General features: G+C 36.8%; 1 protein-coding gene across 1 annotated transcript in view; it reads right to left on the bottom strand.

The window, feature by feature from the left end:
* The window catches only part of CWF19L2 (CWF19 like cell cycle control factor 2), a 79030-nt gene that overhangs the window by 41924 nt on the left and 22237 nt on the right, over positions 1–14869 (bottom strand). The window contains exons 9-10 of the mRNA XM_081098785.1: positions 5302–5398; positions 3019–3102 (exon numbers count right to left, since the gene is read on the bottom strand). Of these exons, the coding sequence (XP_080954911.1) occupies positions 3019–3102; positions 5302–5398 (181 nt within the window). The remainder of the gene's footprint in view (positions 1–3018; positions 3103–5301; positions 5399–14869) is intronic.

Genomic DNA, 14869 nt, shown 5'->3' with positions numbered 1-14869 from the left:
ATAAACTCAGAAATGCTGCTCAAGAATTTTTCAAATTCTTTAGGTTATAGAGACCACCAAGCAAACTGATATTTCATAACCACATCTTTTAAGTTGCTCAAGTCATCTTGTTAATCCTAAAATTCTTCTACAGCATGCTCTAGAATTAAAATAAAGGTACACATTCATTTTAGCCTCAGTTTTATTTCTTGTCAAATTGGCATATACTAACGTGCCTAACCTCTCTCTCAAAAAGTTGCTGACAGGATATGAAACATGTACAAGCTTGAAAAAATTAAGTATTCATGTAAAGATAATTATTAAAAATTATGAGTAATATTTAAGGCTAGACTATAGTTATTTCATAATTTTAAAAGTGGATTATTCAGGGCCACTAAAGATTTTAATTTTGTGAAACAGATATTTTCTAGAGCCAGTAGAATATCTGGCTCTAGCATGATATGAAAAATCAATTCAGTTCTTCAGTCTTCTTTCTTCTTACATCAATGCTTCTTTGTAATCTTTACATAGAAGCTACCTATGAGAATATAAATCTAAATTATATTTCTAATCAGGTGCTTTTCTGCATTTGCCAGGATGGGGGTGGGCGGAGGCAAGGAGAAGGTTTAAAAATTTTTTAAATGTTGATTAACATTTTAGAATTTTCTTACATTAAAATAATAGAATTCACCCTAGCCGGTTCGGCTCAATGGATAGAGTGTCAACCTCCAGACTAAAGGGTCCCAGGTTCAATTCCCATTAAGGGCACATGCCCAGGTTGCGGGCTCGATCCCCAGTGAGGAGCCTGCAGAAGGCAGCCAACCAATGATTCTCTCTCATTATTGATGTTTCTATCTCCTTCCTCTTCCTTCCTCTCTGAAATTAAAATATATTTTTAAAAATAAATAGAATTCATTCAGATGTGAAAAAAATTAGTTATTTTGACAGATACAAAATATATAAATTTAAGAACAGCAAATGTTATAGACTTCATACAATAGCAGTGAAATCTAAAAACTGCCTTATATTTTTCCTAATCAAAAACAAACCAAGATAATTTTTCCTGATTAAAGTTAATATTGATATAATTGTATAAAGTTCTAAAACATACTTCATTTAATTTTAACAACCCTGTAACATATGTATTATTAAGCCACATTTTACTAATGAGGATACTAAGGATCACATACAAAAAGTGACAAAGCTCCAGGCCCAATTCTAGATCTTTGGCTTCAAAACTGCATGCAATTTCTATCCATATACTCTTTCCATTATATGCTCCTATTACTCCATATCTCTAATAAAATGAATTAGTAAAAAATTACCAAACACTGTCACTTTCTGAAAGGAAAAAGTAAGTTGACAATGCTTCTTTCACTGGTGAACTGATTTTTAATTATGGAAAATATCTTTCACACACACACACACACACACACACACACACAAAATTAGCCCACCTTTTAACTGAGAATGCTTGAGGATCTTATTAAGGACCCAACAAAAAAATCCAAATTTTAACTGATAATTTAATATATTTTGAAGATTATCTGGCTTTAATAATGAAGCTGTGAGCAATCTAAAAAGATATGTCCATAACTGCTATAAATAGCAAATAAAAAACACCAGACTCAATGGACATAAGACACTGGGGGATAGGGGAGGCTGAGGGACTGTCTAGGGCGGGGGGATAAAATGGACACATATGTAATACCCTTTGTAATACTTTAAGCAATAAAAAAATTAAAAAAATAAATAAATAAATAAATAAAAATAAATAAAAAAAAAAAACACCAGACTTTTCATTTTTTAATATTCATTTCATTCTATTTAGTCAATGAATCCGTAACATTCAGAATTATTTTTATATTATATAATCCAAAGGCATACATATGTCTAAAAAGATGAATAAGATATGCCTTTATCTCATACTCCCCCAAAACCATCAAAACCATCATAAATCTGTCAGCTCTCCTTTCAAAATATGTATAGAAAACATTTATGCATATGCAAAAATCTTATCACTTCTAGCAATCTTCTCAGCTACTATCCTGGTCAAAGACAGTATAATTTCTTATGTGTATTATTGCAAAAGCGAACTAGACTCTAATTTCTGCCCTTATTCTCCTTCAATTTATTTTTAACAAAGAAGCCAGGTTGGTCCTGTCAAAATATATTATTTGCTCAAAACCCTTAATAGCTTTCATTTCACCTAGAATAAAAGGCCATTCACTCACTCTGACTTTCAAGTTTAACATGAACTGGCCTCCCATAGTCTCTCTGATTTAGATCTCCTACTTCACTTTCATTCATTCAACTCCAACAACACTGGTCTCCCTGTTCTTCCTACACATCGGACACGTTATCATCTTTGGACCTTTAAAAATTCCTTATGCCCAAAATGCTCTGCACTCAGACACAGAGATTCACTGCTTCACTTAAGTCTCTGCATGGATGTCACTTTTCAAATGAACTTTGTCTGTATACCCCAAGCTACCAGCACACCAGGTACTCAAGATCCTCCACTTTTCCCTGGGATGTATAACTTTCTATATGCTAATTTATTTTTTTTATTGTTTATTGTCTCTCTCCCTACCCACATGAAACTCCATGCAGGCAGGCGTTTTTATCTGTTTTGTTCACTAATAGATGGACAAATGAATCATGGAACAAAATAATTTGTTTTACATAAAATGGACACCAAACTCATGTCTCCCATTCTCTAGGGGAAGAATTTAAAAACCAGTGTAACTTGCACAAAATCAAATAGTCAGTAAACGACAGAGTCCACCATAAAACCAGGTCTCCTTGGCCTAGCCTTTTGTCCATCAGGCACACTAGTAGAATGTAAGGCAATTCATATGAAAATAAATTTTAAAAACAAGGAAACAAGCATACGCATTCACTCGGGCGCGCGCACACACACACACATACACACGAAACACAGACACAGTTAGATACATTTTATATTAAAATATTACCACTGCTGAGTAGTATTATACAAGATATCAGATACCTACAAACCTAACTTTTAATACTTACCTCTATCGCAGATTTTTTTGATGATATAGTTTCTTTGAATTTATTTGCTTTTTCAAGTTGGGCTTTAAGTTGCTCAGCTAACTCCTTCAAACAGAAAAACAAGAAAAATACGTGTGAATAAATGTATACAATAGAAAGAAAAACAGCATAGTAAACAGCCATGTAGCCACCAACAAAAACAGTTACCAAACCAGAGCCCAGTACGTTACTCGTAAACAAATCAATCTCCATGACAAACTTCTCAAATACCTGCAGCATTTATACATTGAAAATAAATAATTACAAGGACATATATTTTAGGGAAGATCAGGAGATAAAGGAAATACATAACTTTAAGAATGACATTTTATAGTTTCTTATATATTATCAACTTCCAATCCTCAAACTCTCAGCTATTTGTAAGAAGGGAGACATCACAAGACTTGAAATATTACCTACTTTATTGTTGAAAGTAATTTAGATAAAAACTCTGAATATATTTCATTTTTACTCTAGAAAGTATATAGAAATGTATATAAAACTAGAGGCCCAATGCACGAATTCATGCATGGGTGGAGTCCCTCGGCCTAGCCAGCGATCGAGCCCTATAGGGGGGCCAGCCAGCCGGGGAGAGGGGCTCCAGGAGGTTGGCCAGCCGGCCCCCTGGATCAGGGCCTATGGGAGGAACGGCCTCCACAGGGGGAGGGACCACATGAGAGGATGGCCGGCCAGGGGTAGGGGCTGTGGGAGGTTAGCCGGCTGCCCCCCCCTGCTCAGGGCTGATGGGGGAGCCGGCTGGCTGGGGGTAGGGGCCACAGGAGGGTGGCTGGCCAGGGAGAGAGGTCGCAGGAGGTTGGCTAATGGGGGCGGGGAGGGGCCAGATGGCCAGGGGGAGGCGCCACAGGAGGCTGGCTGTGGGAGCTCAATGACCACCAGGGGGCAGCTCCTGCGCTGAGCATCTGCCCCCTGGGGGTCAGTGCACATCATAGCAACTGTCATTCTGGTCATTTGGGCATAACGGTTGCTTAGGCTTTTATATATGTAGATAGCTGACATATAAAACAATAAATCACAAAGAAATAAACAAATTTATATGACAAGCAAAAAATAGCACTCTGTTGCAGTGGTTCCATAAACACAGGAACAATTCCTTTAACATGTTAACCTCCTAACTTGGTGACCTCTCCTTCATTATTTTAACTGATTCTTTGTGCTTTCAGAACTCAAACTTTATTTTTTTGCTATTGTTATTGTTGGTTTGTCTTTTCCCAATTTCTGGTAAAGTTCCAAGTTGAAGTTCAGTGCTACCAAGGACCAGATTCAAAGTGGGAGAGCAGCATACATAAGATATTCCTTTTATCAGACACACAACTGAATAAAAATATATGTCTTGTTTGACCACCTTTAGTTCTACTACAGAGTACTGAACTGATAGTATACCGAGGACATATTTTAGGGAAAACAAGAATATGAAGGAAATATATAAACATAAAGACTATTTATATTTGCGTTTGAGATGAGTACATACATATGACCATGAATCTATTCTGTCAAGACAAAAAGTCCAACTTTGCTAATCTGCCATGTGCAATATAACATATATTAGTATAACAGAAATGTGGCTATATAATAGATAGATAGATAGATAGATAGATAGATAGATAGATGTAGCTCTTACCAAATCATCCCTATTTCTATTCCATTTTGAGGTAAATGAGTCTTAAATCACAACATTATTACAGGAGTTAAATAAGCTAACCTATACAGAGTAACTAAAACACTATTAGGCACAAACACATTGCCTTAAAATTTGAATAAATTAATTAACCATCCTCTTGAAGCATTTATATTTTAGGTTCCTATGTAAAAAACTGTAAGTAATGTCCTTAACAATGCATGACTAAAAAAGAGGGAAAAGTCAATGATATCTTTATTTCCCTAATATCTGAGCTCAGTAAGTTAGAAATGCAAGAATAAGGTACATAGCAAAGTAGAAAAGAAATTAAAAAGCATTAGTTTCCTAAGATCTTAAATTTCAGAAATCTGACAGAAAAGTAGGTAATTTATTTAGAAGTAGACAAACAGTACTGTTTTTAAAAGTGTTCAATTTCTTTAAAGAATCAATAAGCAGCAGTTATCCTCAAAATGTGCTATGTCCACTTTTTGCTAAGGAAAATTCCAAACTTACTCATCAGAAGTTAAATATTTAATTACTATTCTCCAAAAGAACAACATATAAAAATTACTCATCAGGAGTTACATATTTAATTACTGTTCTCCAAAAGAACCACGAATAAGTCTTACCATATTTCCCATCATCTCTGCCTTGATAATCTTGGCTCCCAACTTGTTCTTCTCATCAACACTCAGGATGTGGATGGACTCATCCTTGGGGCGACTTCTGTTTGAACAAGGCAAATGAAGAGCATATGACATATAGGTACACTGCAAATAACAGCATCAAGACTCAAATGTTACACCTCACCAAAGTTTCAACAAATAGATCATAATGTGTGTATATATATATATATATATATATATATATATATATATATACATCAATGTCACACCATAGATTAATAGTTTAAGGCAGTGGTCGCCAACAGGTGGCCCGCGGGCCACTGGTGGTCCGTGAGGTCTGAAAGGTTGGCGACCACTGGTTTAAGGAAACCTTTGGAGCAGCGGTCGCCAACCGATGGTCTGTGGACTACTGGTGGTCGGTGAGGTCGGAAAGTTGGCGACCGCTGGTTTAAGATTCTGTGTTACACTGCCATGATAGCCTATGGCAGTTATAAAAATAATAAAGTCCCACTAACAATGAGGTAAAATAATATAGAAGTCAACTATTCATTATTTATTATTCCCATACTCATTCTAAAATAAGGAAACAAAAATTAATAAAAACACTAGAATCAGGCCATAATTCGACACATCTGAAGAAAGTTTTCATTCAATGTGGTATTATTTATAACCCAAGGAAATGACATATTTAACTGCATTGAAAGAATAAAAACAATAATAATGTGCTCTTTTGCAAAGTCAACCCAGAATTAGTCACACAACTTAAACTAATTTACAAATAATATTATGTATGAAATTATAGTAAGGAAGCTTCACAGAAGAGAAATTTCAAGCCAATGTCAGATTCCTGACACATACAGTTGCCTGGGCTTGCTACCTTAAGAAAGATTTGAACTACAGTGCAGGAAGGGGAAGCCCAGGAAGAGTCTAACTCTTCAGTGAAGGAGACATAGCTACGAGTCCAAGAACTCCCACACAGCTAAAGAAGAGAGAGCTGCAGGGAGTTCCCCTGAAGTATTCAGCAAGAAGCTACCCACAGCCAAGAAAAGAATCATCCAGAAGGGTTAGAGGAAGCACGCCTGGTCGCTCTAGTCAGATTAGGAAAAACTCACAATTCAGAAAGCACAAGGTAGAGCATTAAGAGAAGGGTTTTGCTTCATTAGTGGAAAATAAGCCCTAGAATAGGCTGCACCGGGCTCACCTCACAAATGTTAAAGCAAGAATCAAAGGACCAAACTGTTTCCAATTAACTTCACCATGTCACCAAACAAAGCCCAACAATGTTTATAGAAATGCAAATATAATCAGCACTCAACACAATAAAATTCACAATATCTAGTATCCAATCAAAATTGCCGGGTATACAAAGACAGAAAATTAGACTCATCATTAGTAGAAAAAGCTATCAATCAAAATCAACCAAGAACTGACACAGATGTAAGAAACAGCAAACAAGGGCACTAAAGTTATAACTATTCCATATGTTCAAAATGTTAGAAACAACTAAGATGTAAAATAGATTAAACTGAATTTCTATGGATAAATATTACAATGTCTGAGATTTTTAAAAAATACCCTGGATAACATTAATGGAACGTTAGACTGAAAAAGAAAAAATTAGTAAACCTGCCCACCTGCCCCAACCGGTTTGGCTCAGGGGATAGAGCGTCGGCCTGCGGACTGAAAGGTCCCAGGTTCAATTCTGGTCAAGGGCATGTACCTTGGTTGCGGGCACATCCCCAGTGGGGGGCATGCAGGAGGCAGCTGATGGATGTTTCTCTCTCATTGATGTTTCTAACTCTCTATCCCTCTCCCTTCCTCTCTGTAAAAAATAAATTAAAAAATATATATTTTTTAAAAATTAGTACACCTGAACATTAGAAACACATAGAGGAAAAAAACTATTTTAAAATGAAAACAGCATCAGAGAGCTGTGGGATAATTTTAAATGCCCTAATATCCATGTCATTAATGTTCTGAAAGAAAGGAATGGGAGACAGGAGAAACAATAGCCAAAACTTACCAAATTTGTTAAAAATTAAAAAAACTTACATATCTAAGAAGCTCAAGGTATCCCAAGTATAAAAAAAAAAAAAAAAAAAAGCTACGTCAAATTGTTCAAAACTAGTGACAAAGAGCATTTTGAAAGCAGGCATAGAGGGGGGAAAAACAGACAAATTTATGCACATAAAAACAAAGGTACGGCCCTAACCGGTTTGGCTCAGTGGATAGAGCATCGGCCTGCGGACTGAAGGGTCCCAGGTTCAATTCCGGTCAAGGGCATGTACCTTGTTGTGGGCACATCCCCAGTAGGGGGTGTGCAGGAGGCAGCTGATTGATGTTTCTCTCTCATCGATGCTTCTAACTCTCTAACCCTCTCCCTTCCTCTTTATAAAAAATCAATAAAAATATATTTTTTTAAAAACGGTACGTATGACAACAGATTTCTCATCAGGAACAATGTAAGCAAGACAGCAACAACATCTTTAAAGTACTTTAAACTGTCAACCTAGAATTCTATGTCAAGTGAAAATAACTTTCAAAAACAAAAGTGAAATAAAGACTTTTTCAGAAATAACAAGCTGAAAGAATGTTAAAGAGAAGCCTCAGGCAGAAGAAAAATTATACCAGACTAAAATGTGGATCAACTCAAAGGAAGGAAGAGCAACAGATATCATGACTATAAGAGTAGATATTTAATACTTTTCTTCGTCTTACTTAAATGTCCTTAAGATAACTATTTAAACAAAAGTAATTATATATGAGGTTATGAAATAAAATGTATGACAACAGTAACAGAAAGGACAGGAGAATAGAAATATAAACAAACTATTATAAAGTTCCTATACCATATAGGAGTGGTCTAATATCACTAGAGGGTAGGTAAGTTAAAGATATATTCTATTCAAAGCTAAGGTGCATGGGAGGCAGCGGATCAATGATTCTCTAATCATTGATGTTTCTATCTCTCTCTCTCTCCCTCTCCTTTCCTCTCTGAAATCAATAAAAATATTGTTTTTAAAGACAGACAAAACTAAGAGTGCATAACAAATGATACCATGTATATAAGACTTCAGAAAATACAAACAAGTCTTTAATGAAATAAAGAAGATGAATAGTTGGCTAAGGGGGTTGGGAGGTATGGGGAGAGAGGGATTATGAAAGAAACCTTTTAGAATGATGGTTTCATTAGAATATACTATTTCAAAACTTACCAAATCGTACACTTTATAGTATATATGTCAATTATACCTCAGTAAAATTATTTTTAAAACCCTCAAAGGGCTGTGATAATAAATGTAAAAAGAAAAATATCTGTCATAAATCTCAAATATAAAAAGCATATCTATGGATTACTAGTTTCCCCAAATTCCTAGATTTCATCATACTGTACTGAAATTAACCTGAACTTCCAACATACACTCTGAACAAGTAATAGAAAAGACCTCCAAGTTAAAACTTGACCTAACAACCATATATAAAAATTATTCCCTTGGGGTAAAAAATAAAGTATTTTAATAGAAAACACTTGAGGTTTTGTGTTTTTTTAAAGGCATTAATCTCTGCAGAAATCCTGTATGAGCCATTTCTTCTCATAGTGGTGAAAGGAAAGAGGCAATACTCTGGTGCTTAGACTAAGAAATCTAAAATACTTCACGTAAATAACCATTAGAAAATAACATATTTTTGTTCCCCTCAAGTTCTTTCAGTCTACATTTCAAAAAGCAATTAAGACAAACAGCAGGGGCACTACATTGTGTAAGCAGAAGAACTTTATCACTTTTTATATGCTTCTGTGGACTGAGGTACTGTTTGTATTATTAGTTGTACCTTTTGTATGGAAAAAAGTTTTCAATCACTTTTTTAATTAAATTCTGAGGTACAAGTCATTTCTATTGTATTGTGAATTTAATTTATTTGCATTTCAAGCAACCCAATCATATTTCAATAAAAATTTTGACTTACTTATGAACAGTTTTCTCAATTTGAATTCTTTCCCATTCAATTAATTTTCTAAAATTCTCTGCTTTGAAAATTTATTATTGCTGTCCTTTATGAAACTTGAAATTTTTGCATGTATTATAATATAAAACAAATTAAATAACAGTCATTCCCTTTCTAAAGAGTATCAGTGCAATTATTCCCCCATGAAGTCAGCTTGCTCCAGCATCTGCTTTAACTGCCTAGCTTCCTAAGTGAGAAACTTCCTGGATGTTTTTCCTCCTTTTTCCTGCCTTTATTCACTGCAAAGTGTTTAAGTACCTGACCAGGTATTTTGTTTTGTTTTCTTCCTACAAAGTTATGTTCTAGTTCACTAATTTTCATCTCAACACCAGCCAACTGAGAAAATTAAAAAAACGGAGGAAAAGAGAAACCAAGATGGCGGCATAGATAAACACCTGAAATTGCTGCCTCGCACAACCACTTCAAAACTACAATAAAAGACAAAACAGACATCATCCAGAACCACAGGAAGGCTGGCTGAGTGGAAATTCTACAACTAGAAGGAAAGAGAAAAGCACACTGAGACTCAGGATGTGCGGAAGTAAAGTGCAGAGGTACGGAGGTGCACGTGGAAAGGGCTGGCAACTGAGGACATCGTTGTCTTTTTCAATCGGGAGGGGGTCTCAAGCTCCTGACTGCTCTGAACTCCTGTTCTGGGTGAGTCTCTGGGGACCCAGACTCATACAGGGAGAAACTGGACTGTCTGGCAGTGGCTGGAACTCGAGGGCGAGGGCAGCTTTCTCTCAGAGGTGCTTGCAGCGATTACCACAGGACACTGAGACAGGACACTGAGACCCGGGTGCCTCTTAGGGCAGGGCTGAGGATCAGCCATAGCTGTTTGCTCCGCCCTGTTGATTCCCTGAGATCCCGCCCCACCCAAGCTGCTAGCAGAGACTTTTGCATATGAATGGGCTGGCCCTTTGAAATCTAAAATTACCTAAAAAATGCAGCTGGGTCAGAGAGACCCAGAACATCCAAAAGAAGGCCCAAGGCCCCACAGCAGCTTGCATTGCTTCACAGCTGGGCCTCATCTGGGCACCTCCAAACCCCAAACAAGGAAGAGGAATCTGCAGATCTCTCCATAGCTCTTACTGGGTAGCCTTAGGCAGAGGCTAAATTAGCACCTCCTTAGACCCAAGAGCCAGTGTACCCAGTGGTCAGAGTGGGGCCATCCAGATTACAACTCCTCAGATCCATAAGGGACACACTCAGGGGGCAGACTCAGTGAGCACCAAAGCCCCACTGTAGCAAGTCTTGCCCCAGAAGGATGTCTTCAGCACAGAAGTTCTCCCTCTGTAGACACCATGGTCTCACAGACAATTGGCCTGGAGGTCAATTCCTCCCAGTGATACCAACAACAATCAAGGCTTAACTACAACAAGACTGTGCACACAGCCCACAAAGGGGTGCACCAAGAGTGTCCACCTCAGGTAATCGGGGAGGCTGAGCCACTGGGCCCTTTAGGACACCTAGCACACAAAGCCACTCTATCAACACAGGGAAGCAGCCAAAATGCGGAGACAAAGAAACAGATCACAACTTACAGAAATTGAGGAAAGCAAACTACAGGATATAGAGTTCAAAACCACGATTATAAGGTTTTCAAGAATTTTCTAGAAACCGCCAATAAATTTATTGAGACCCTCGAGGATATGAAAAAGGACCAACTAGAAATTAAGCATACACTGACTGAAATAAAGAATAATATACAGAGATCCAACAGAAGACTAGAGAATCCCAAGAATCAAGTCAAAGATTTGAAATACGAAGAAGCAAAAAATACCCAATCGGAAAAGCAAAAAGAAAAAATAATCCAAAAATATTAAGGTAGTGTAAGGAGACTCTGGGACAACTTCAAGCGTACCAACATCCGAATGATAGGGGTGCCAGAAGAAGAGAGAGAGCAAGATATTGAAAACCTATTTGAAGAAATAATGACAGAAAACTTCCCCTACCTGGTGAAAGAAATAGACTTCCAAGTCCAGGAAGCGCAGAGAACCCCAAACAAAAGGAATCCAAAGAGGACCACAACAAGACAAATCATAATTAAAATGCCAAGGGCAAAAGACAAAGAGAGAATCTTAAAAGCAGCAAGAGAAAAAAAGTCAGTTACCTACAAGGGAGTACCCATATGATTGTCAGCTGTTTTCTCAACAGAAACTATGCAGGCCAGAAGGGAGTGGCAAGAAATATTCAAAGTGATGAATACCAAGAACCTACAACCAAGATTACTTTATCCAGCAAAGCTATCATTCAGAATTGAAGGTCAGATAAAGAGCTTCACTGATAAGAAAAGCTAAAGGAGTTCATCACCACCAAACCAGTATTATATGAAATGCTGAAAGGTCTTCTTTAAGAAGAGGAAGAAGAAAAAGGTAAAGATACATATTATGAACAACAAATACATATCTATCAACAAGTGAATCTAAAAATCAAGTGAATAAAAAAATCTGATGAACAGAGTAAACTGGTGAATATAATAGAATCAGGGGCATAGAAAGGGAGTGGACTGACAATTCTCAGGGCAGAAAGGGGTGTGGGGGGTGTGGGAAGAGACTGGACAAAAATCGTACACCTATGAATGAGGACAGTCGGGGGTAAGGGCAGAGGGTAGGGTGGGAACTGAGTGGAGGGGAGCTATGGGGGGAAAAAGAGGGACAACTGTAATAATCTGGACAATAAAGATTTATTTTTAAAAAAAGGAGGAAAAATAAAATGAGTAAGGGGGTGGTTTCCCCAATATTTCTCTAACCCTTTCTGTTAATCCAGTATATGCTCACATAATCTAGACATAGTACATATAGGATTTCTTAATGAGTTCAGTTATTTCGAAAAATAAGCCATCCTCCAAGCAAGCGTGTTTGATAGGATCAGAAGAATGAAGGCCAAAAGGCATCCATCTGTTCATCTCCTTTTGAAGACAAAGATTTTAGGATGTTAAAAAACTATATCAAATGTGAACAGATTCATGCCTACTAATAGATATGGGTCAAAATAAACGTCTAAATACCTAAAAACAGATTACTAAATTCTAAGAGTTCCTAATGCAAGCTTTTCATGAAACACTAAAAACTTTTTCTTTACAACACTAATCATTATCTTGCACCATCATCCCTTCAAAAATTAGAAATCCCTGTTAGTATTATGAGAAAAGAAGTTCTGCAGTCAGATTCACATGGATTCTGCCATTTACTAGCTTTATGATCATGCATGTGTCTTAACCTCTCAGAGGCTATCGATTGAGAAAATGATTAATATTTACCTTCACATTATTGAATTAAATGCAATAATGTATAAATTACTGCAACTGCAGTAATATCATTACAGAAATATAATAGCAGAAAAAATTTGTAAATTTATCTAATTAAGTTCCAAGGGACATCTCGGATACAAAAATAACCTCCCCTTCAGACCAGATACTTCTTTCAAATTTGAATGAGTAAAAGAAACAAACAGTCCAAACACAGCACTGAAACTGGTGCTCAAGAATGGTTAGTCCCTTTGCCAATGAAAGCCAAACACTGAGTCAAAGAGGAATCCTCCCATCAGTTCTTTGTTCATCATGCTTCAAATCCAATGTGAAGTCTCTTCAAGAACAGTTTAACAAAGACTGTCTAGAGCTAGTGCACAGATAAGTAACCAAGTCTTTTCAAGAGGCCACAGAATGAAAAGCTTCATCACTGAGTCAAACTCCTCCTCTCCTCCACATTCACTCCTCTGGCTCATGACTGCTTGTCTCTCAGCCACAGCCTCCTCACCAGTATATCAGCCTTAAATCTGTTCCATTTCCCAAACTAACCTTCACACCACCTTGGAATCTTTCTAAAATCCAAATCTGATCTATTTTAAATCCTTGAGATACTTCTTCCCTATCACTATAGGATACTGCCTAATTCATAAACATGCTTCTGGAGCCATTTACAGGATAAACAGGCAATATTTGCAATATCTGCTTACCATTTCCTCTCATTCAATAGAGAGGCCAATATGTGCTAAGCACTCTAACAGAATTTAAAGATGCAAAAACTACGAAGAGATATACCCTCCTCTCAGGAAGCTACTGCATCCACCTTCCAAAATACTATTTGCAAATCCTGAACTATACCACTCCATCTCTGTCCATGTTTTCCCCACCCCCACCTCCATGTTGGTTGCCCTTTCCCACTTACTGCCTAACGAGTTTTCCTTCAAGAGCTCACTACCTTTCCCTACACAACTTTCTGGGACTCCATTCCTCCTAATCTGATCCCAGAAGAGTCAATCACTCCTTGCACGTAAATACTATAACAGTTAACTACCTATACTTATAAGTATCTTCGCATTTATGCGCCTCTTAGCAACTGAAAACTGGAGTAGTCTACCCCCTTGAGAACCTGGAGTAAAAAAGCCTGGACAATTATACATGAACACAACCTTAGACATTCTCTATCCCTGCCATGTTTATAAAGTCAACACAGCTAGATTCCTCCTTTGGTTCCTGGGAGCAAAGCTCTAACTTGAACCAGCGCCCAAGCTGTTGGATCTCTGTGTATTATTCTTTATTTCAGTCAGTGTAGGCTTAATTTCTAGTTGGTCCTTTTTCATATCCTCGAGGGTCTCACTAAATTTATTGGTGGTTTCTAGAAAATTCTTGAAAAACCTTATAACTGTGCTTTTGAACTCTATATCCTGTAGTTTGCTTTCCTCCATTAACAAAAATGATTTACCACTCATGACCCTGAACACAATGCTTAAACCTACTACTGCCACCACTGAATTCTTTATTGTCTAAAACCTCTTCCTTTCGTGTCACATTCATTAGGTGGTATTTTAAAACATATTTTGATGATCATTCGAGTATATAATTAAGTCACTAACCTTGGATATTCATTTTCTATTTATGGTTATCTCCTACAAGCCTACCTCTATGCTAAATCAAGTTTTCCTAGGTCTGATTACACTCTACCTGAGTTTCCTATTCTACTAACCCAGCCCTAAATGTAAGCATAATAATATGTACAAGAATAATAAAACCAGTAAATACTACCTATTTCCCTAATCATTACAGATACAACCACTATCTGACCTATATTTCGCTCTGAAAACTCTAACATTTGTATTAAAACCTGTCAAGTATCAAAAGTGGATTCTTTTTTTTTTCCTCTGCAAAACCACCACCATACAATCATGCTTCCCTGTGCAGGATCTTTCATATTCCTTTGTCACTTCTTATTTGGGCTAAAGCAATATATTTTCCTTTAGTCTCCCAGACCTCCAGTAGGCATGCGATATTTAGAATTATAATTATTCATAACAATGGAATAATTTCCTTTGAAAGTAATATGGAAACAGTAACAAAATACACCGAAGTATTTCCTGTAGCATATCCATTTAAAAAGATTAATTCGGTTGCAAAAAAGCAACAAATTTTAAGCAAATATAGCTACTGAATTCTTCCAGCTTTTTTGTTAAATAAAACTGTGAAATGAAATGCAATTCATAAAACGAAACTACTGAATTGTTAAATGCACATATCTTGTCCATCTTATTTAAGAAACAAAAGATCATAACTCACATCTAATGAATA

Source organism: Myotis nattereri (genome assembly GCF_964212035.1).
Source record: "Myotis nattereri genome assembly, chromosome: 9".
In the NCBI taxonomy this organism is placed as follows: domain Eukaryota; kingdom Metazoa; phylum Chordata; class Mammalia; order Chiroptera; family Vespertilionidae; genus Myotis; species Myotis nattereri.
This window is presented reverse-complemented; position numbering and strand designations above follow the sequence as displayed.